Source organism: Pteronotus mesoamericanus, unplaced genomic scaffold (genome assembly GCF_021234165.1).
Source record: "Pteronotus mesoamericanus isolate MK-2021 breed Mesoamerican mustached bat unplaced genomic scaffold, CSHL_Meso_final contig_166, whole genome shotgun sequence".
NCBI lineage: Eukaryota > Metazoa > Chordata > Mammalia > Chiroptera > Mormoopidae > Pteronotus > Pteronotus mesoamericanus.
In genome coordinates, this window is record NW_026555066.1 from 1592285 (window position 1) to 1613567 (window position 21283).

At 42.6% G+C, this 21283-nt stretch overlaps 1 protein-coding gene across 4 annotated transcripts in view; it reads right to left on the reverse strand.

Moving 5' to 3' along the window:
* The window catches only part of PFKFB1 (6-phosphofructo-2-kinase/fructose-2,6-biphosphatase 1), a 61477-nt gene that overhangs the window by 14569 nt on the left and 25625 nt on the right, over positions 1-21283 (reverse strand). For all 4 annotated transcript variants that reach the window (XM_054565741.1, XM_054565743.1, XM_054565740.1 and 1 more), the window contains 8 exons: positions 17242-17367; positions 15070-15163; positions 14173-14239; positions 13198-13272; positions 9523-9579; positions 7462-7583; positions 3453-3660; positions 714-860 (listed from right to left, as the gene is read on the reverse strand). In XM_054565741.1, the coding sequence (XP_054421716.1) occupies positions 714-860; positions 3453-3660; positions 7462-7583; positions 9523-9579; positions 13198-13272; positions 14173-14239; positions 15070-15163; positions 17242-17367 (896 nt within the window). The remainder of the gene's footprint in view (positions 1-713; positions 861-3452; positions 3661-7461; positions 7584-9522; positions 9580-13197; positions 13273-14172; positions 14240-15069; positions 15164-17241; positions 17368-21283) is intronic.

Here is a 21283-nt window from a genome sequence, read left to right on the forward strand (position 1 = left end):
TCCTACCTAGTTTCCATAAATGGCCAGAGCAGTCTTTTTAGTTGAAAAAATGTGGATCATGATCAAGTCACTCCTCCTTGACTTAGACCACATCAATGGCTTCCTTTTTATAGGGCAGCACCTGAATCCCTCAAGATGATATAAAGCCCTATGAGCTGTCTTCCTTTCCAATTTTCCCTTTTATCTGCAGACCTCACAATCACAGTCCCAAGCTCTCTGCTATTATATCCTCAGTTCTCTGAACATGCCATGCTCTCTTCTCACCTCTAGGCCTTCACATGAGCTATTCCTTGCCACTGAAATTAAAATTTATCCTCTTACTCCCAGCCCATTTTGCCTGTTTCTTTTCTCACTTCTAGCTTCATGTAGGAAGATTTCCTTGTAAATCTTCCGCCACCAAGTCTTTTCAGGAGCACCCTCACCTTCTGAGATCCCACAGTCCCTTGTACTTACCCTCTCACAATCCTTTGTCACATGAGATTCAGTGTCTTATTTACTGTCTGCCTTTGGGCTCCATGAGGAAATAAAACTTGTCTGCTCTGGCCTTCACTGGATCCTTAACATACAGAATAGTGTCCAGCAAATGGCTGGTTGTTAAAAATGTTTGTTGAATTAATTAGGTTACCATAAAGGCCAGAACAGAGGCTACCCAGGGCATAATCCCAGAGTCAAATCCCACCATCCACCAGGAAATCCATTCCCCTACATCTCACCGCATCAATCTCGTTCAGGGCCTTCCACTGCTCATAGGGGACGCCCAGAGCCTCAGCTGTCTGGATAGTCCTCTTCATGTGGCTTGTCCACACTTTCAGGGAGCTGATGCCCTGGGACTGAATGAAGTTGGCCAGAGCATAAGCATACTGGAAAGTGGGGGGGGGGGTAACAGTTGAAGATAGGAGGGGAGAAAGAGAGAGATGAGAGAATACAGGGTAGCCATGAGAACAAGTTCAGATCTGTCACAAATGATAGAATGATGATGTACAAACACAAATATAGAGTTTAAATATTTTAAATTTATAAAAAGGTCATACTCTTTCCCAAGAGAATAGAAAAGAGTATGTGTGCTTATATGTGTATATGTGTGTATGTTTGTTCACTGATGCTTGGTCACTGAACCCCCTACTCAGTTATTCATTTGTTCAAACAGCCCACCTGTAACATTTGTGGGGACTGGGACAAGAGGACATATGGAGGCATTCCACATATAGTCCACCTCCCTTCTCTTTCTGTCTTCATCCTGCCACTCATAGATGTTTGTAGATAATTGAGTTCTATCACCAAGTTCTGTCCATACCACTTGTTCACCGATTCCCCCTGATCCACAAACTGACTCTTTGAACACCCCTTCACCTAAGGGTGAACACTCCTGTTATAAGACCTGCTTTTACATGGACAGATGCTGGGATAAGGCCATGCAGACACTAGAAACAGACACTAGACCACAAGGACAGGGATTTCTGGGTTTTGGGTACTCAGAGTGTGGTGCATATGTGGTGGGGATTTTGGGGATGTTTCTTTTTTGATCCTTTGAATTCTCATTGCTTTATTAGGGGTCCTGATACCCAGGTTCTAAGAGCATTCAAACATGTACTGAGTGTATGTGTACCTCTGCTAGGTAATAAGGTGTCCTGTTCTCAAGACACAATCAGTGCAGTGAAGGAAGCAATGACAGCACCGGGAGACACCACGCAGGCCTGTGGGAGCCCCGATGAGCAAGGGATTCACTCTCCTTCTGCCTGTAGGCATGTTAGTCACAGGTGGTATGTGAGGAACATCTGCACAAATGCGTAGATACAGGCACACATTTGTATGTACAAATGTGGACGTTGTGCACACACATTCTAATGGTGGATTCTGAGTCCGCAGTCAGTGTGCTCTGGTGGAAGGAGCCCTTGACTGGGAGGTAGGTGATGGGGTTAAAGTGCTCCAGCTCCCTTACACAGTCCCCATGTGCCTGGGATGCGTCCCTCCCCTCTCTGGCCTTGGATCTCCTGGTCCCTGTGAGTGGAGATCAGACAGTGGATGGGGAGCGCCTGGAGCACTCCCTGGCACACAGTAGGTGAGAGCTGCTGTGACTGATGTGGGTGACAGTCAATGGGAAAGTGCACGGTGCACTGTGCCCATGAGCGTGAAGGCTGGGCCCGGTGGTGTGTGCACATGCTCACGCTTGTGTTGGGGGAGGCAGGCCGTCGCCAGTCCCAACCAAGAGACCCCTGGCTGCAGGTGGTGCCGCGAGGTGGGGTGGATGCCTCTGGTGGCCTCTGACTCTGCTCTAAGGAGTGAGAGAGGTGAGAGTCAGAGGTCAGAGTCCCCTTGGAGAGGAGGCTGGCCACGAGGATGCGGCTTCTGGTGAGGTGCCTTGCCTGTGGCACCGCCACCTCTGCAGTGGGGGATGCTGAGGGGCTGGCAGGAAGGCCTGGTTTTCAGTCCTGGCTCCAGCTGTGTGTGACCTGGGGCTGCTCTCTGCTCCTGTCGGGGCCTCAGCCTCCCCATCCGGAAACTCGTGACAGTACTGCCCAGCCCACCGAGCTGCCGGGAAGATTAAATGAGGCCGCACAGGTGGAAGCAGATGGCGCCGGGACTGCGCACAAGTGTCCACCAAAAGAGGGTGCTCCCTCCGTCCTGCACTCCACCCCCCGCTTGTCCCATCCCCAAGCGATTCCCCCCAGCAAGGACCTGTGCTAACATGCCCAGGCACAGGGTGAACCCTGGGGAGAATGCGTCTCTTTGTGGAGCCAGCACCCATAATGTGTAGCACCCATAATGCTTGGCTGGATAGAAGGGGCTCATGCCATGGAGTCAGAGATGGACCAGTACTGGGAGAGACAGAGCCCAGGGCATGGTGACCTGCCTGCGGGCAGGGGAGGACAGGGGAAGGCTTCCTGGACCAGACTGCAGAGCAGGAGCTGTACTCTGCTAGGTGGTGTGGAAGATAGGGGAGGAAAGAAACAGTAACTGGTAGGGGGTAACTGCTGACAGTGTGATGACTTGCAATGGGGTGGAGAAGGTATAACATCAGCCCTAAGTAAGGAAGGAAAAGAGGGATTCAAGGGTGGGGCACTTCCCTTTCTGTGCAAGTAATGACGACTAGCTGACAGAGGAAGGCAGTTTATGTGGGGAAACTGCACAAGTGAAGGCACAGAGTTGTCAGAAAGATTAGGGGACTAGTCAGGTGGGGGCAAAAGGAGCTTATCACACTGGGGCTGGAGGAGCAGCCAGGTATGGGCAGGCCTGGGGTGCCAGGACCAAGCTCTCAGACTTGCAGTTTGTGTGGGCACCTGATAGTCTTTTGAGCATGGGTCAAGGCTGAGTGGCTGACAGGGCAGAAGAGTGGGAGTGACCTGTCACTGAGTCCCCCCACCCTCAGGACCCAGGCAGTGGCTACTCTCACTGCCCATGGCCCACCTGGTTCAGCTCAGCCAGTGCCTCTGGGTGCATGGGGCCCTCCCTACCTGCTTGCCCCGAGCTGACAGGCCAGAGTCACCTCCAATGCGGCCTCTGAGGTTGAGTTCACTCTCACCATGCCGGCATAGGTAGATGGAGCGGGGTGTGACATGGATGTTCATAAGATAGTATACTGTGCGGCTCTGGATGTGGTCCTGCACTCGGTTCACCATGTAGCGCGTGCCCACGTCGAAGATCTTGATGTAGGACAGGTGGCTGGGCCAGTCCAAGCAAGAGCAAGGACAGTTCAGGAGCTGATGGTGGAGATGCTAATCCCAAGAGAAACCTCCAACCACACACCCGACTTTAAGCTTCCTCAACAACACAGCTCTCACCTCTCCTCTAACAAGATGCCATCCCTTGTCCTTTCCTGGGTACCTGTTCTAAAGACTTGATTCCTGGCCAACTTCAGGAGCTCACTGCCTGCTACCATCTCCCTCTGTCTCCTTTTCTCAGTCTCTACTTGAGCTAAGTTGTCTTTCCACCTTCACTAATCACACTCCAGGCATCTGGGGTTCTCTTTTCTGTGGTTCACACTCCTGAACTTGGAGAGAAGCAGTAATCCTCTGTGTCCCTGGATACCTCCAATATATCATTGGCAGCTCCAGGTTTGTTCATTCCCTTGCCCTTTCAAATAATGAGCTGAACTCTGTCTCTCTGTTCTTTGAACCTCTGCTATGATATATTGTACTTGACACTCTGCAGGCAGTTACCAGATTATGTCTTTGTGTGCTTGTGTCTCTGTGTGTTTGTCTCCTTACTCAGAAAGAAGAGTGAGTTGGGTTCTTTCCCTATCTTCCATGAAGTCAGCAAATATACCCTTGCCTGTTCTAAGCATTATGCTTGGGCTGAGGACTCAGCATTTGCCCTTTGGGAGCTCTTAGGCCACTTAGGAATATATACTTAGAAATGCGTAGTCAATGCTCAACACCCATTCCACAGTCATTAGTCACTTATTCTAAGGTGTGCCAAGTACTGGACTGTGGCAATACAGAGGTGGTTTACAACATCAGTGGGAAACTTGTGGTCCTTGCTTAAAGCCCCTTTTCAATCCCCTCAGTTCTGTGCTTTGTCATGAACTAACAGCTATAAATGGAATGATATTCAAATTATTCAACAACCTGTTTGCAGAGGAGCTCAAGATGGGGGACAATGACTAATGAGAAGACTAGAGCCATGGAGCAAGACTTCTCAGGCACTTGCTGAGCCAGGCATTAATTCCTAAGTTGTCTGATTGTAAGGTTCAGAGTGACCCCTGGAAAGAGGTAGGAGAAGCTGGGGCAATGAGGTGACACATCAGGAACCCTGTGTGCACAGTAACAAAACCCAGTGAATGGAAATAGATGCACTAACCCAAGACAGGTAAGGCAGTGGCTGATAGTTTGGTTTCAGAAAATTTCTGATGTTCCCAAATAAGGCATTTCTATCTGCACCATGCTCATGATGCCCATCCCTATCATTCATGCCTAATGGTTCCCATAGGGCGTTCATATTTGCTGAACATTTTAGGGGCTTCTGGAAGGGAATGCAGACTTCCAAGTACATGAATCCATGTGACAGTCCTAGGAAGCAGAGATGATTATCTCTGTTTTATGGTTGAGGAAACTGAAACAGAGAGAGGAAGTGATTTGCCTAAGGTCAACTTCTCCAAGGACTCTCAGAGCTTAGGGTTAGAAAATATATGATGTAGCATTGTTCCATGGTTACTGTATGTTCCTGACACTAGGTTCTTGGTGGCCCTAGGATAATTTCCAAATTCCTCAGCTTAGTCTGACATTCTTGGTGCCTTCACACACTGGTCCCACTTGGCCTTACCTTATTATTCCATACTCATGCTCATGACTTCTTTATTTCACTGTAGCCTTTATACCTTTGCTGGGATATTTTCTGTACTCTTCTACTCTTATTCAGATTTAACTAGGCCATTATGAAATGCCATTCTCTTTGCTTGAAAAAGTGTTCCCTGCCTGCTCTCCAAAGTTAAGGTCCTATTCCTCCATCCTTCAAGATCCAGTACGCTCACTTTCTCTAGGAAGACTTCCTTGAGCCCAGAATCATGTGAAGTCATTTAGAGGTACTTCACACCAAAAGCAGTACAGTGGCTGATACCCATACTCACCACATAAAATTTAAAATAAAATTATAAAGGATATTATAATAGGAGGTTCTACCAAGTTCTGGTTTCATTTTTTCCATTTTGACTACCTTGATGTTGGAAACATAAAATATTAAAAGATTTCAAGATTATTTTCTTCTTGTTTTTGGTAGGCTCTGCCTTGCTAGTGCCCTAAACACATGTCTAGTCTACCTACTTGGGTAAACTTGCTCTTCTAGACCTCTTCCACCAAGATGGGCTGGGTCCCCTCCTCTGCATTCCTCCATCCCACTTGTTTTACCATCCCCACTATTCTGGTCAACTGCATACTAATTGTCTTCCCTAGCCACATGGTCACTATATCAGAGCAGGGACAGACCTTTCTTCTTTGGGTTCCTAGGGCACAGATTAGGGATGGGCCCTGAGGCATGGACTATAAATGTCTGTTGATGGAAAAAAATGATTAAATAAAGCCAACCCTCAAAATCAGTCATCTTAATGCTCTGATTCATCAAACTGATTCATCAAACACTATCTGAGCACCTGCAGGTTGAAGGCTAGGGGCTTCTCAATGTCATTCTTTCCCCTGAGCTCCTCTCCTTCAAAATTCTTTCCCCATATGCTGCTAGCCCTTACGGTGCTTTTGTGGAAATTTGAAAAAGTTACACTTTCTTCAGGGCAGAAACAGCTCCACTCCAGCATACATGCCTTGGAGTGAGAAGCAAGTGCATCCTTGACCTAAATGTGTATGCACAGAGAACAGTCCTCACAACTGTAGATAAGGTCCTGTTTCCTGCACTGAGTGTCTAAGCCTCATGTAACACTTTTTATGACATAGATATGTGGGAAGGGAAGAACCAGGCTGGGAGTTTGAAGATAAGGTTTGAGTATATATTCTGCTATTGATTCATTGTGTGGTCTCAGGTAAGCCCCAGCCCTACACTGGGTCTCCATTTCCCAACTTGAGGAGTAAGGCAGTAACAATGCTCACCTCTTAGGACTTCAGTTAGACAAAGCTGGAAGGATGTTCTTTGAACTTCCTAGGGTAGTATTGACTGTTTAAACCTCCTTACCCTTCTCACTTGGGTTCCAAATAGTTTGAGTAACCTGAGTCTCTTCTCATCACAACCCATTTTGAAAGAGAGTAGGGCCCTGGGAATACCTTATGTCTAAAATGTAACATCTTTCCTGTACTGTCAGCTAACATTTCTATCTTTGCCTGGTATTTTGAATAAAAGTTTCACATTTTTCATGTGTCTTCCCATATTTCAAGGCACTATGAAAGCTACCTGAGGATAGAATCTACCTCTCTTGCCCTTATTTACACTCCTTATGTATACCACAGCCAAGAGGGACCAAATACTTATGGATTGAAGAGGTATATGTGGGCAGTGTAAGAAAACACATGGCCAGAAGACAGAATATGTTGTTAGGTCTACCATTGACTTATGGTGGGAGCTCGGGCAAGTGTCTTCAGCTCTCTAAGACTCATTTTCCACTTGAAAATCTATGATCATAAGATCTATTTCAGTCTCCTCTACAGGGGTACTGAGGGGATTCAATGAAAGAAGATGAACATGCTTGAAAACTGAAATACCATCCATGGGTAAAGAACACTTTTCAAAAAATAATAGCAGTAAAGACAGGAGGGAGGCTTTCCCTGCCTTCACCCTGAGATCAGGTCCCTGATCTGTCCATATTGCTCAGGAAAGCACTCCTTCAATCCTCTCATGAACACATTACACATCAAGGAATCACCACCTCATTGATAAGTAGAGCTAGGAGCTCCCTTGAAGACAACTCCCTGATGTTACCGATAAAGAAGTTGAGGCCCAGAGAGGGAGGAAATTTCCCTCGGTCCTACAGGACATCAAAACATGGCTAAGGATCCAGACCTGGATTTTGGGGTTCTGGGCTCTTACCTGTCCAGTTCATCATCCAAGGGTTGGTAATTGAGCTCATAGCATTCAATTCTTTTTAGAAAGTCTTCCAGAACCTTTTCTCGGTCACAGTCTATGTAATCAGGGCTGCCAAGTTTCACTTGCTGGGAGAAGGGAGAAGGACAGAGGGACCATGGAAGATAGAGACTTTGACAGTGCCCATGGGAAGGGCCTTTAGAGATCATTGAGTACAACATACCTCTTAATAAAAATGGCAAAATTGAGACTTGGAGAAAGGGTCTTGCTTAAGTTTATAAAATGAATCTGTTGAAAATCTGGATTGTGTAATTCCTCATTACTTATATATTTGTGTGGTCAAACAAGGTATGTTACATTATATTCAGTTCTACAGTGTACAATATTTAAGAAGAATGTTTATAAGAGGGCTGGAAATTGTGATGTCAGAAATGGTTGAAGAAGAGGAAAAGGAGATCTTGGCCAGGGGTCATAATGGATTTCCTGTATCAAGTGTTTACTGGAAGAACATGGCACATTGGGTTTAGGTTTCTGAAAGACTGACATCTCCAATTCCCTCAATGCCTACCATTTTCACTCATCTCAGTGAGTGGTATTATCATCCACTCAGTTACCTGAGGCTAAAGAAATCTGAAAGTCATCTTACAATATATGTGTCCCATTCTAATATTCTCCACCTCTTAGCAGGCACCAAAATCCTCTCCACTATATCTTCTCTCCAATTGGCCTTCATTTTCTCTTGCCTAGATGCTCATGATAGCTTTGTGACTGATCACTGTGTCTAAAATCTTGTGATTTCTGATGTATTTTCCATACCAGCAGCCAGAAGGATATTTCTGAAATGCACATCTGACCATGGAATTCCCTTGCTTAAAACTTTTCACATTTCCTCATATATTTTAGGACAAAATATGAAATATGTTAGTAGGCGACTCATGGCTTGTCACGATTGGGCCCCAAATAATTTTTTTCATCCTCATCTCCCATTGTTCCCCTATTCCTCCACATGCTGTTTCCTTATTTTCCATTCTTTGCCAGCCAAATTCCTATGCATTCTTCAAGGTGCATGCCAGCTATTACCTTCATTGAGAAACCTTTCTGATACACCCTATTCCTCCCATGCAAAGTTATGTCCTCAAGCCTCCTTTATTCCCTCATCTTAGCATTGATTTTACAGATTTATGCCTATAAACTTGCCAGTATCTCTCACTAGACTGTGAGCTCAAGAGCAAGACTCTTCTCTATCCATTTCTAAGTCTCTAATACCCAGAATGGCCTGGTGCAGGTATATAAATTCATTTTCTGTTGAGTCAATAAACAGATGAATAGATGGACAGATGAAGAGGAAAGAGAGGGTTCTTTGCCACTAGAAGCAAAAATAGGACCAATAAGTAGAAATTACAAGGAGGCAGATTTCCGCTTGATTGGGCTGTATTTGATGAAGGCAATGAGCCTCTTATCACAAAAGGTATGAAGAAAAAATCTAGACAAACATTTAACTGAGATTTCAAGTATCTGATGAAGCACTGAAGGAGATGAGCTTTAAAGTTTCTTCTGTCCCTGAGCTCCAGTAATTTGATGAAATAAGGAAAAATAAAATATGTTAAGTGATATAGTTCTAGACCACATGCCTAGAATCTAACAGCAGTGATAGTTGTGATATGAATTGCGGCAGAATAAAGAGCTGTTGAGGCAGATAGCCAAACCTGATGTCCAGTTCCAGTTCTACTTCTTTCTGGCTGTACTATATAAACCCTTGACAACTCACTCCCCTTCTTGGAACCTCAGTTTCTTGGTTCCAACAATGAAATTATTCCTAACATGTACATTTGTTGTGAAAAATCAGAGTCAAGCTTGGTATCTGGTGCATATTAATAACTCTATATATGTTGGCTTCATTTAATTCCATAGGAAAATTGTAGGCCACAATTGTCAGGGAATGCTTCCTATAGAAAGTGGGAGGGGAATCCTGGAGAAGAATACCTTCTTTAATTTCATAGAGGTATTTTTAGTCATGATCCAAGCCTGAGGCAAAGTAAGGAGGAAAGGTAACTTGGTGCTCCTTACCCTGATGTTTTCTGCAATGATGCCAGGGTCATTACAGATGGACTCAATAAAAAACACCTATAAGAGAAAAAAAAGATATTTCCAGCAAGGAATTGTGTTTGATAGGAGCCAAACATAGATTGACTCCTTCTAAATGTCTCTGAGTCATCCCTACAGGCATGTCTGACAATGTGATTTCATACCGTGGTGCCTTAGGATTCTGAGTTTTATGAGGCAGATTGGCTCTAAATTGAACGGCTCAAGATTATTGCTTTGTGTTTTTACTGTTTTTTTTTTTTTAAAGTGGGATCCTACAAATAATGTCTACAAAATGAATTCGGTTCTTAGAAAGACATAATACTCCAAGAGAGATGGACAACCTGTTGTAAGTAGCATGCTAGGTGGTGATGGGAATTTAGCTCACCTGATACCATTTCACCTAATTAATTAAACTAAAATGATCATTTTCTAGAGTATTAGTTATTTTCTTTCTTTTTTTGCAAATAAAACTTTTTAAGAATATTTGTATTGATTATGCTATCACAGTTGTCCCTTTTCTTCTCCCCTTTATTGCACTGCACCCCCTCTGTCCTACACCCCCATCCCACCAGCATTCCCCCCGCCTTGTTCATGTTCATGGGTCCTACATATAGGTTCTTTGGCTTCTCCATTTCCTGTACTACTCTTAACCTCCTCCTGCCTATTTTGTACCTACCATTTAGGCTTCTTATTCCCTGTACCTTTTTCCCCATTCTCCCCCTCCACCTCCCTTCTGATAACTCTCCATGTGATCTCCATGTCTGTGATTCTGTTCCTGTTCCAGTTGTTTGCTTAGTTTGTTTTTGCTTTTGTTTTCTTTAGGTTCAGTTGTTGATAGTTGTGAGTTTGTTGTCATTTTCCTGTTCATAGTTTTTTATCTTCTTTTTCTTAGATAAGCCCCTTTGACATTTCATATAATAAGGGCTTGGTGATGATGTACTCCTTTAACTTTTCCTTATCTGGGAAGCACTTTATCCGCCCTTCCATTCTAAATGATAGCTTTGCTGGATAGAGTAATCTTGGATGTAGGTCTTTGCTTTTCATGACTTTGAGTACTTCTTTCCAGCGCCTCCTTGCACACAAGGTTTCTTTTGAGAAATCAGCTGATAGTTTTATGGGAACTCCTTTGTAGGTAACTGTCTCCTTTTCTCTTGCTGCTTTTAAGATACTCTCCTTATCTTTAATCTGGGGTAATGTAATTATGATGTGCTTTGGTGTGTGCTTCCTTGGGTCCAACTTCTTTGGGACTCTGAGCTTCCTGGACTTCCTGGAGGTCTACTTCCTTTGCCAAATTGGGGGAGTTCTCCTTCATTCATTTTTCAAATAAGTTTTCAATTTCTTGCTCTTCCTTTTCTCCTTATGGCACCCCTATGATTCAGATGCTGGAATGTTTAAAGTTGTCCTAGAGGTTCCTAAGCCTTTCCTCATTGTTTTGAATTCTTGTTTCTTCATTCTATTGTGGTTGAATGCTCATTTCTTCCTTCTGTCCCAAATTCTTGACTGGATTCCCAGTTTCCTTCCCTTCACTGTTGGTTCCCTGTTTATTTTTCTTTATTTAACTTTATGTAGCCTTCATTTTTTCCTCCATTTTGCAACCATACTCAACCATTTCTGTGAGCATCCAGATTGCCAGTGTTTTGAGCTGTGCATCTGACAGGTGGGCTAACTCTTCATCGCTTAGTTCTATTTTTGGAGCTTTGATCGGTTCTTTCATTTGGGCCATATTTCTTTGTCTCAGCGTGCCTCTTATGTTGGAAGGGGGGAGCCTTAGGTAATCGCCAGAGCAGAGCAACCCAGGTCACTGTGTTGTGATGCTGTCTGTGGGGGAGGGGTCCGAGAGGAAGCAATGCCGCTTGCTCGACTCTCCACTGGGTTTCAGTCACTTCCCCCACTACCCACAAGTAAATTGGGCCCTTCTGGTGCTGATTCCCAGGTGGGAGGGTTTGTGTACATTCTAGGACCCTGTGGGCCTCTCCAACGAACACTCCTGTGAGGCTGGGAGTTTCTCCCATTGCTTCATCCCACACAAGTTTTTACAGCCAGAGGTTTTGAGGCTTTCTTTTCCTGCACTAGAATCCTGGATTGCATGGTCTGTCTTGCTCTCCTGTTGTTCCTCTTGGTTTATTTGCACACGAATGTGGGACCACCCATTACCATCTCACCTGCCCAGTCCTCCAGCCACTGCCTTGCCACGTGTCCTCTCTGCCCCGGCTGCTCATCTCCACCTCTCCTAGTAGTCTGGATGAATGTTTCTTCTTTAACTCCTTGGTTGTTAGAGTTCCATACAGTTTTATTTTCTGGTGGCTTTTTTGAGGTTTGATCTGTTCTTTCATTTGGGCCATACTTTTAAAATTTGTTGTTGTCCTTCTTTTGGTTGTGAGAGGAGGCAAAGTGTATCTACTTATGCCTCCATTTTGGATGGATACAAATAACACCTTTTTATTCCCCTTCACCTTTTACACCCATCTCCCTAACCGCTTTCCTCTCTGGCAATCATCAGTTTGTTTTCTGTATCTATGGGTCTTTTTCTGTTTTATTTATTCATTGTTTAGATCCCCAAAACAAGTGAAATTATATAGTATTTGTCTCTTTTTGTTTGACTTATTTCACTTAGCATAAAACCCTCTAGATCCATCCATGTTGTTGCAAATGGCAAGAGTTCATTCTTTGGTTAAGAAATATTCCATTGTGTGTATACATGTGTATGTGTATATATATATATGGGGGTATACACGTTCTTTTTGGAACATTACGGCTTCCAAAGAACTTAATTGTTTTCTATCTACCATATCTTCTTTATTCATCTATTGATGAACACCTAGGTTGTTTTTTCTTTTGTAAATATGGCTGCAATAAACATATATCTTTTGAATTAGTACCCTTGGATAAATACCCAGAAGTGGTATTGCTAGGTTGAATGGCAATTCTGTTTTTAATTTTTTGAGGAATCTCAATTGTTTTCCATAGTGGTTGCACCAATTTACCATCCCACCCACAATGCATGAGAATTCACTTTTTCCCACATCCTGGCCAATACTTGTTATTTGTTAGCTTTTTGATGATAGCCATTCTGACTAGTGTGAGGTTGTATCCCATTGTGGTTTTGATTTTCATTTCCCTGATGATTAGTGATGTTGAGTATCTTTTCATATGTGTATCAGTTGTCCATATGTTACCTATGGAGAAATATATATTCATGTTCGCTACCCATTTTTTAATTGGATTGTTTTCTTAATGTTAGAATTGTATGAGTTCTTTGTATTTTGGATATTAACCTCTTATCAGATATATCACAAATATCTTCTCCTATTCTGTAGGTTGTTTTCTTCGTTTTGATAATGGTTTCCTTTGCTGTGTTTACTGGTTTTTAGTTCTTCTATATGCATTTTGTAGTGGATCTCTCTCCTCTTTCCTCACCCTCCCCTTACAGTGTCAGCCTGTCAGCAATCATCTTCCACTGCTTAATGTGGAACCTCTCCTTTCCTGTTCTGTTCTGTTTCGTTGCTTCTAAACATGATCCTGAAAGCCATATCAACCAAATTTAAATATTGAGGCTATGGTAGCTGATTTGACATCTATGAATCCTCTGGTTTACTTTTGTTTGGGATTTGTGCCTGAGTAATTAGGATCTAGATAAAAGAAGCAGTGTTATTGTACCTTGTAACCATGTTCCTTAGCAAACTGCAAAATTAGTGATCGTCGTTCTCTGGTAGTGTTGGTGGCATCAAACACCTAGAGGCAGAAGATGAGATTGGCTTACTGTGAGTCTGGTGTTGATATAAGGCCTACTATTTGACCATCCCTGTGGTCATCTACTTGGAGTCTGCTAGATGGGGATAGAACTTGGACTGGGTGATGAAGGATAGCAAAATTGGAATTGGCTTGTATCAATTTCTCAAGCACTCATTGAGCCCTGCTATCTATCCAAAAGTGTAGCAGGTTCTGTAGGAATAATAATACAAGAGAAGAATTGTGGATTTTTAGTAGGGTCATTATACAGGTAAAGTAGCTGAGCCTTAGAGGAAGGATTTGCCTTAACCAAGGTCACTGAGAGTTGCTGACAGAGCAGAGCTAGAACTGATTTCTCAACTCCTAGGTGAGGCTCCTTCCTTCCCTATCAATTTGGAGCTCTTTAAGAACAGGAAACAACTCCCTATCCTCTGCACCTTAGATGGGACAATTTGCATATCTAAAGATCTTTTTTATTTTTAGAATTAGCAAATTTTATATTAAGGGCCTATGAGATTAAATTGACTAAGATGTTTAGGTAAATCTTTAAAAGTTTGTATTTTAATTTTAAATTCTAGTGTAGTCTTGCCAAATTCTTGGGAGTGGAATGGTAGGTATAGTGGTTAAAAGTGCAGATTCTGGAGCTACACAACATGGATTTCAGTTATGCTGTGCCAGATACATACTACACCATTTGGGGAAATTATTTAATCTCTATGTGTATCATTCTTCTGGGATATAAAACAGGGGCATAATTATAATACCTTTCTCATGGGGTAAGATGGAATTAAATTAATATGTACAAAGTACTTAGAATAATGCATGGAACATAGTGAATGCTCAATACATATTTGCTGTCCTCCATCCCAGCAGAAATCCTAGGGAAAATGCAAATTTCTTTACCGCAACGCGACCTTCCTCATGGCTGAGATAGTCATGGACATCCTTCAGGGCTGCCAAAGCACACTGCCTGAAAAAGATGGAGAAGATAAACCAGATAAGACTTATCCCCAAGATTGGTTCCTCTCAGTTTTTCTGCAGTATCTTTGGCACCATCTCTCACATGTCCTACATTACATTATTCACCTAGTAAACATTTACACATGACAAGCACAGAGAGGTCACACAGGTGATAGTGGATCTGTGTGTACATCTAAGGATCAAGTATAAAGTGTCATACCCAGGAAATACTGACTGACAAATGTTATAATATTAAAGATTTCAACCCTTGAGTTAATAGAGCTCATCAAGCTGAACTGGTTCTTGAATTCAGTTAGAGGCTGAGCATATGATCTGTTAAGTAAAAGGCATTCCTGGCATGAGTAACAGTTCAAGCACAGATATGACATTGGCAATGTTTTATGGTTTTGGCAAAACTCTATTTAGTGATTACTCTTTTCAAGGTTCTATTATCCTCGTGGGCATGGATCAATAAATGAGACACAGGCTCTCTTCTCAAAGTGTTCAGAGCCTTGTAGAGGAGGGACACCTTGAGATTGAATGGATGAGATTGGATAGACTGGAGTATGCCAAACTATTAAGACTCTTGTCTCAAATGCTAGGCTGAGAAGTTTCCATTTTTTCCTGTCAGAGAAACTGTTTGAAGTTCTTACACAGGAGATAGCTATGACTAGAAATGGGCTTTGGGTAAGATGGTACAAAGGCTATCCAAACCATCATTTGAAGGTCTAGAGGGCCTCCTTTCTAACCCTAGTGGCTCTGCCCTAGAGTCTCATCATCTGAACAAAGCCCTCCCTCAGCCAGGGGGCAGCACAGGTCCCTAAAATGTAAGGTACTTACTTCCTGATAAGAAGGGCTTCCATGTTGTCTGGGAGAAAGAATTCGTAGTTCTTGTAGCTAACTACCTCTCTTCGATACTGGCCTAAATTAAACACTGAAAGCAGAGAACACTGGTGAAGAGGTTGGAAAGATCTCAGTGGCAACAACAACAACAAAAACAAAAACCCCATGTCCTTGTTGGGAGGGATTTTAGAGGAAGGTAGAATAAGGTATAATTTGTAGCTATATAATGTGCTTACAAAGCTTCAAATTATGGCTACCAGATCATTTATTTTTTACAACAATCCTGAAAAGTAGGAATTACCATTCCCATTTTACAAATGAGAAAACCGAAGTTAAGAGATGGTAAGTAACATTTGCAATTACTGGGGAGCTAGGATTCAAGCCCAGGGCTATTTGGCTCCAAAGTTGGTGGATTTTCCACTATTCTACCTTATTGTAAACTCCAACCCTTTTTATGCCCTACTGCATTGGAAGGATAAGCTGAGATTCAGGGAGTAATATCAATCACCAAGGGTCCAACACTGAGTCAGAACTAGTTTGGGCTTTCTGAAACATAGTCCAATGTTATTACATTTTTCTGTATCATGACAGAGAATCTAAATTTATTATGCCCTATTTAGGCCATACTTTATCATTTGTAATGGTGAAAAAACAGAGAGGAGGGAAGGAAAGAAAAGGAAATAATGAAATAGGTAATATAATATTTCATTCATTCAACCACTAAATATTTTCAGATGCCCACTTTGTGAACCAGGACATGAGTTCTGGGGTCTCAGAGCTGAACTATATCTGCGTGATGGGGCTCTCAAAGAGCTCAGAATCAAGCAGATAGGACAGAGAATAAACCAGTAAACAGAGAGTTCTCGCCCAGTTTGTTAAGTACTCTGACAGAACCATGCAACAAAGTAAGGGGGAAGAAAAAACTAATTAACTTGGGGTGACCTGAGAAGGTTTCTTGGAGAAAGCAGCATTTGAACCAGTCCTTTTAGGAGGGCACACCTCTTACAGGAAGGCATGTGGGGGCTGGAGTGGAGAAGAAAGGCATTGCAGGTAGAGGAACAGCGTGAGCAAAGGTATGGCATTGGCAGAAGGCAGAACATGTTTGGGGGATGGTAAGTCATCGACTGTGACTGAGGCCTCTGAGAGACTGGCAAGGGCCGATCGTGGAAGGCCTTGAACAACAGGCTAAGGAGCTTGCATTTAAGTCTTCAAGCCAAGAGATCCCTTGGAGACTGTAGGTATGGTCAGCTTTGTGCTTTGAAATGTGACTGTGAGAGCCTCTGTGGGAATGGAGTGGACTGGAGCAGACAGTAAGCAGGCACAGTAGAGTAGGGTTTGAGTGGAGCCCAGAGGAGCACAGTCCCCTGAGCGGGAACCGAGGAATCAAATAGGAATGGGGATACACGGTCGGGGACAGAGAAGTCAACTGGAAAATAGGAGAGACTGATTGCTGAATAAGAGGCAGTGAGCAGAAAAGAGACCACATCGAGGAGAAAGGAAAGGTGGAAGCAGGGAGCGGGAAGGAGGTTGACAGGCAGGGAAGAATACCCCTCTGGAGGCGGAATGAGGCAGGCCCACTTCCGGCTGGGAAGGGGGCGTGGACTGGCTTAGACCCAAGGAGAGGCTTGGAGAGAGCAGATGCCTTCTGGATTCAAAAGGACAAGGTGAGCTAAGGTGCACAGCTTTCGTGAAAACTCTGTGGGTCTCTTCTGGCTGCAGCTTCAATGTGTTTGATTCCACATGCTGCTAAGTTTGGAAGGTAACCTTAAGGTTGTGAAGAAATGGTGATGCTAATAAAAATAGTAATATTGGTGTGGTAATAATAGAAATAGCAATGAAAATAGTATCTTACTCATTGGATTGTCTTGAGGTCTTGCAAAAATGGAGCTCCTCAGGAAAGAAATATAACCTTACTAGTTTTCCTACCTAACATGGGGTTGGGCACAGTGTATGTGCTCAAGAAATTTTAAAATTCATAAGAGTGTTGTGGTAGTGGTGGTGGTGATGGTAGTTGTAGTAGTAGTAGCAGCAGCAGCAGCAATAGTCCACATTCTGGATAGTTGAGACTTTTCTGGTACTCAGGACATTGTCCCTGCTGACTTGCTACCTTACTGTGTTTTCAGTCAGTGGCCTGTAGGGGGCTATATAACAAAGGTTTCAGAGACTTACCTTTAGTTGGTGTTCCTATCCAGTTCAGATATCTGGTGAGCTTTGTAGAGATGTAAGTCTTTCCTCGAGCTGGTAAACCCACCATAATCACCATTGTGGGGGAATTGGTAAACTGGGGTATGGATGCTGGAAGACAAACAGAGCCTCAAAATCTTATCGCTAGGTTCACATGATCTTCTGGTATCAGCTCAGGGATATAGAATTGGAAGGACCAAGTGGAGCATACATTCCATATACAAAGGTATATAGTGGCTTTATTTTAATAACTAAAAACTGGAATAGGCCCAAATGTCTTTTGACTGCTGAATAGATAAACAGACTGTTACATCCATACAAGGGAATACTATTCAGCAACAAAAAGGAACAAACAAGTGATAGACAATACATGGATATATCTTGCATTTTAATAAATGAAAGAGGTGGACTCAAATGGCTATATACTGTATGACTCCATTTATATGACATTCTGGAAATATTATAGGGACAGAAAACTGATCAGTATTTGACAGAGACTGGGGGCTCAGGGCAAAGGAGCACAATGAAACTTTTGGGGGTGATAACAGAAATGTTCTGTTGACTGTTGTAGTTATACAAAAGTATGGATTTATCAAAATTCATACAACTACATTAAAAAGTAAATTTTACTGTGTAAATTAAACATCAATAAACATTACTTTTTAAAAAGAAAAAAAAGAATTGGAAGGACCATCTCTCCCACCATTATCTCTATATAAAAACCCCTTGAAATTGCAGAGTGATTCTCTTGAATTCATCAAAACAACAACAACAACAACAACAAACTGAGACTACAGTGCAAACAGTTAGTCCAAAATCTGTAGAGACAAGCATCTTCAGAGAGCAACAGTGCCCGGATATTTGTTTATCTTTTATAGATACTACTGAACAACATATAAACTCATAATAAATTCAGCTAAAAATGGTTAAGGAATTGTATAATGTTGGTTGTTGGCTAGTGTAAGAATGTAGAGATCCTGGGGGCTGCAGACATGGATGGTTTTGCATATTCTTGCAGATTTTTCCTTTAGGAATTCCACCAAGTGCTAACAGGGAAGACTGAGAAGAATATTGAGAAAGATATCCTGTAGTTCTGGCCTTGAGAGGGAAACAAAACAGCAGCCATTGCTGAAATTTTTCCCAGACCATTTTCCCTACATACCCTATGGAACAAAAGACGTAATCATCATGGGGAAAGACAATAAAACTCTAGCATGAGAGCGCTGGTGGAAATTCACTGCAGTTGGCAGAGAGGAGTGGCTAACACCACTGAAACTCTGTCCAGTCCAAATTTCTCTATCTCCCCTAAGGAAAATAAGTTTTAATCTGCAGAAGGAAGGACAACAGGAACTGAGGGCACTGGTGGAAACTCAATACAGCTGGAGAAGAAAACTAGAAAAAAAATGTTCTAATCCAGGAAGAACAGGAATATGTGCTAAGCCCACCATTAAATTTAGAGGAAGGGCAGAACACTTGGGAAGGTCACACCACTAAAACTCAGGATAAGCCTGTCTAAGAGTTATGCTCAATCAGAGTAGCATAGAATGTCCTTAGTTCCCTATTTCCCAATACCAGGCTAAAAAAAATAAGTAAAATAATTAATAATAGACTATATCTTTAAAGGATTCAAGAAATAAATTGTCTCCAGAGAGAAGCACAAAGGGAAGAATCAAGTCAAGAAGAATACACAGTCTAAAGAGACAAGTCAGACTTAGTTATAACACATGTGTTGAAATTATTAGACAAGGAATTTAAAATAACTATGACTACTATGTTAAAGGATTTACTGGAAAGGTAGACAGAATGCAAGACCAAAATGGTAATTTCAGCAGGGGAATGGAAAGTATTAGAATTAAATGTAAATACAAGAAAAAAACAGTAACAGTAACACATCTGAAGAATGCCTTTAATGGGCTCATCAGTGGCAGCTGTGGAATCAGTGAACTTGAAGATAGATCAGTAGAAATTACACAAATTGAAATGCAGAGATTAAAAAAGAATAAAAAATTAAATGAGAAATTCAAGAAATTTGGAATATTATTAGATGGTGTAATATAGGTGTAATTAGATTTTGAGATGGAGAATGGGGACTAAGAAACATTTGAAGAAGTAATTGCCAAAATATTCCAAAATTAACTATTGATACCAAGCCACAGAACCAAGAATCTTAGAGAACACCAAACAGGATATATAAAATTTTAAAAAGAATCATATCACACCCAGGCATATAAAATTCAAACTGCAGAAAATCAGGCAAAAATAAAATATTGAAGGCAGCCAGGAAAAATGGGTGAAGGAAATATCTTAAAACTGAAATGTACAATAACCAAACCAAACCAAACTGAACAAACCCCCAAAAACAATACCCTCACTGAATGGATTCAATACCAGAAGACAAACATCCAATTAAAAAGTGGGAAAAGAACCTGAACAGACACTTCTCCAAGGAAGATATACAGAGGGCCCAGAGACATATGAAGGGATGCTCAGCATCACTAGCCACCAGAGAGACAGAAGTTAAAACCACAATGAGATACAATTTCACACCAGTCAGAATGGCCATCATAAACAAATCAACAAACAACAAGTGCTGGTGAGGATGTGGAGAAAAGGGAACCCTAGTACACTGTTGGTGGGAATGCAGACTGGTGCAGCCACTGTGGAAAATAATATGGAATTTCCTGGGAAAACTAAAAATGGAACTGCCTTTTGACCCGGCAATTCCACTGCTGGGACTATACCCTAGGAATCCTGAATCATCAATTCAAAAGAACCTATGCACCCCAATGTTCATAGCAGCACAATTCAGAATAGCCAAGTGCTGGAAATAGCTTAAGTGCCCATCAGTAAATGAATGGATCAAAAAACTGGGGTACATTTACACAATGGAATACTATGCAGGAGAAAGAAAGAAAGAAAGAAAGAAAGAAAGAAAGAAAGAAAGAAAGAAAGAAAGGAAGGAAGGAAGGAAGGAAGGAAGGAAGGAAGGAAGGAAGGAAGGAAGGAAGGAGGAAAGGAAGGAAGGAAGGAAGGAAAGAAAGAAAAAGAAAGAGAACTTCTGGCCAAGATGAAGGTGTAGGTAGATAAACTTTGGCTTCTCGCACAACCAAAAGAAGGACAACAACAAATTTAAAAACAAAAAATAACCAGAACTGTCAGAAAACCAAACCGTATGGAAGTCAGACAACCAAGGAGCTAAAGAAGAAACATTCATCCAGACCGGTAGGAGGGGCAGAGATGGGCAGCCGGGGCAGAGAGGATGTGTGGCAAGGTGGCACCTGGAGGACCAGGTGGGCAAGGTGGTGGCTGGTGAACCAGGTGGTTCCACATTTGTGTGTGTATAAACCAGGAGGAGCAGCTGGGGATCGAGACAGACCGTGCAATCCAGGGTTCCAGTACAGGAAAAGAAAGCCTCAAAACCTCTGGCTGTAAAAACTTGTGTGGGATGAAGCAATGGGAGAAACTCCCAGCCTCACAGGAGTGTTCGTTGGAGAGGCCCACAGGGTCCTAGAATGTACACAAACCCTCCCACCTGGGAATCAGCACCAGAAGGGCCCAATTTACTTGTGGGTAGTGGGGGGAAGTGACTGAAACCCAGTGGAGAGTCGAGCAAGCGGCATTGCTTCCTCTCGGACCCCTCCCCCACAGACAGCATCACAACACAGTGACCTGGGTTGCTCTGCTCTGGCGATTACCTAAGGCTCCCCCCTTCCAACATAAGAGGCACGCTGAGACAAAGAAATATGGCCCAAATGAAAGAACCGATCAAAGCTCCAAAAATAGAACTAAGCGATGAAGAGTTAGCCCACCTGTCAGATGCACAGCTCAAAACACTGGCAATCTGGATGCTCACAGAAATGGTTGAGTATGGTTGCAAAATGGAGGAAAAAATGAAGGCTACATAAAGTTAAATAAAGAAAAATAAACAGGGAACCAACAGTGAAGGGAAGGAAACTGGGAATCCAGTCAAGAATTTGGGACAGAAGGAAGAAATGAGCATTCAACCACAATAGAATGAAGAAACAAG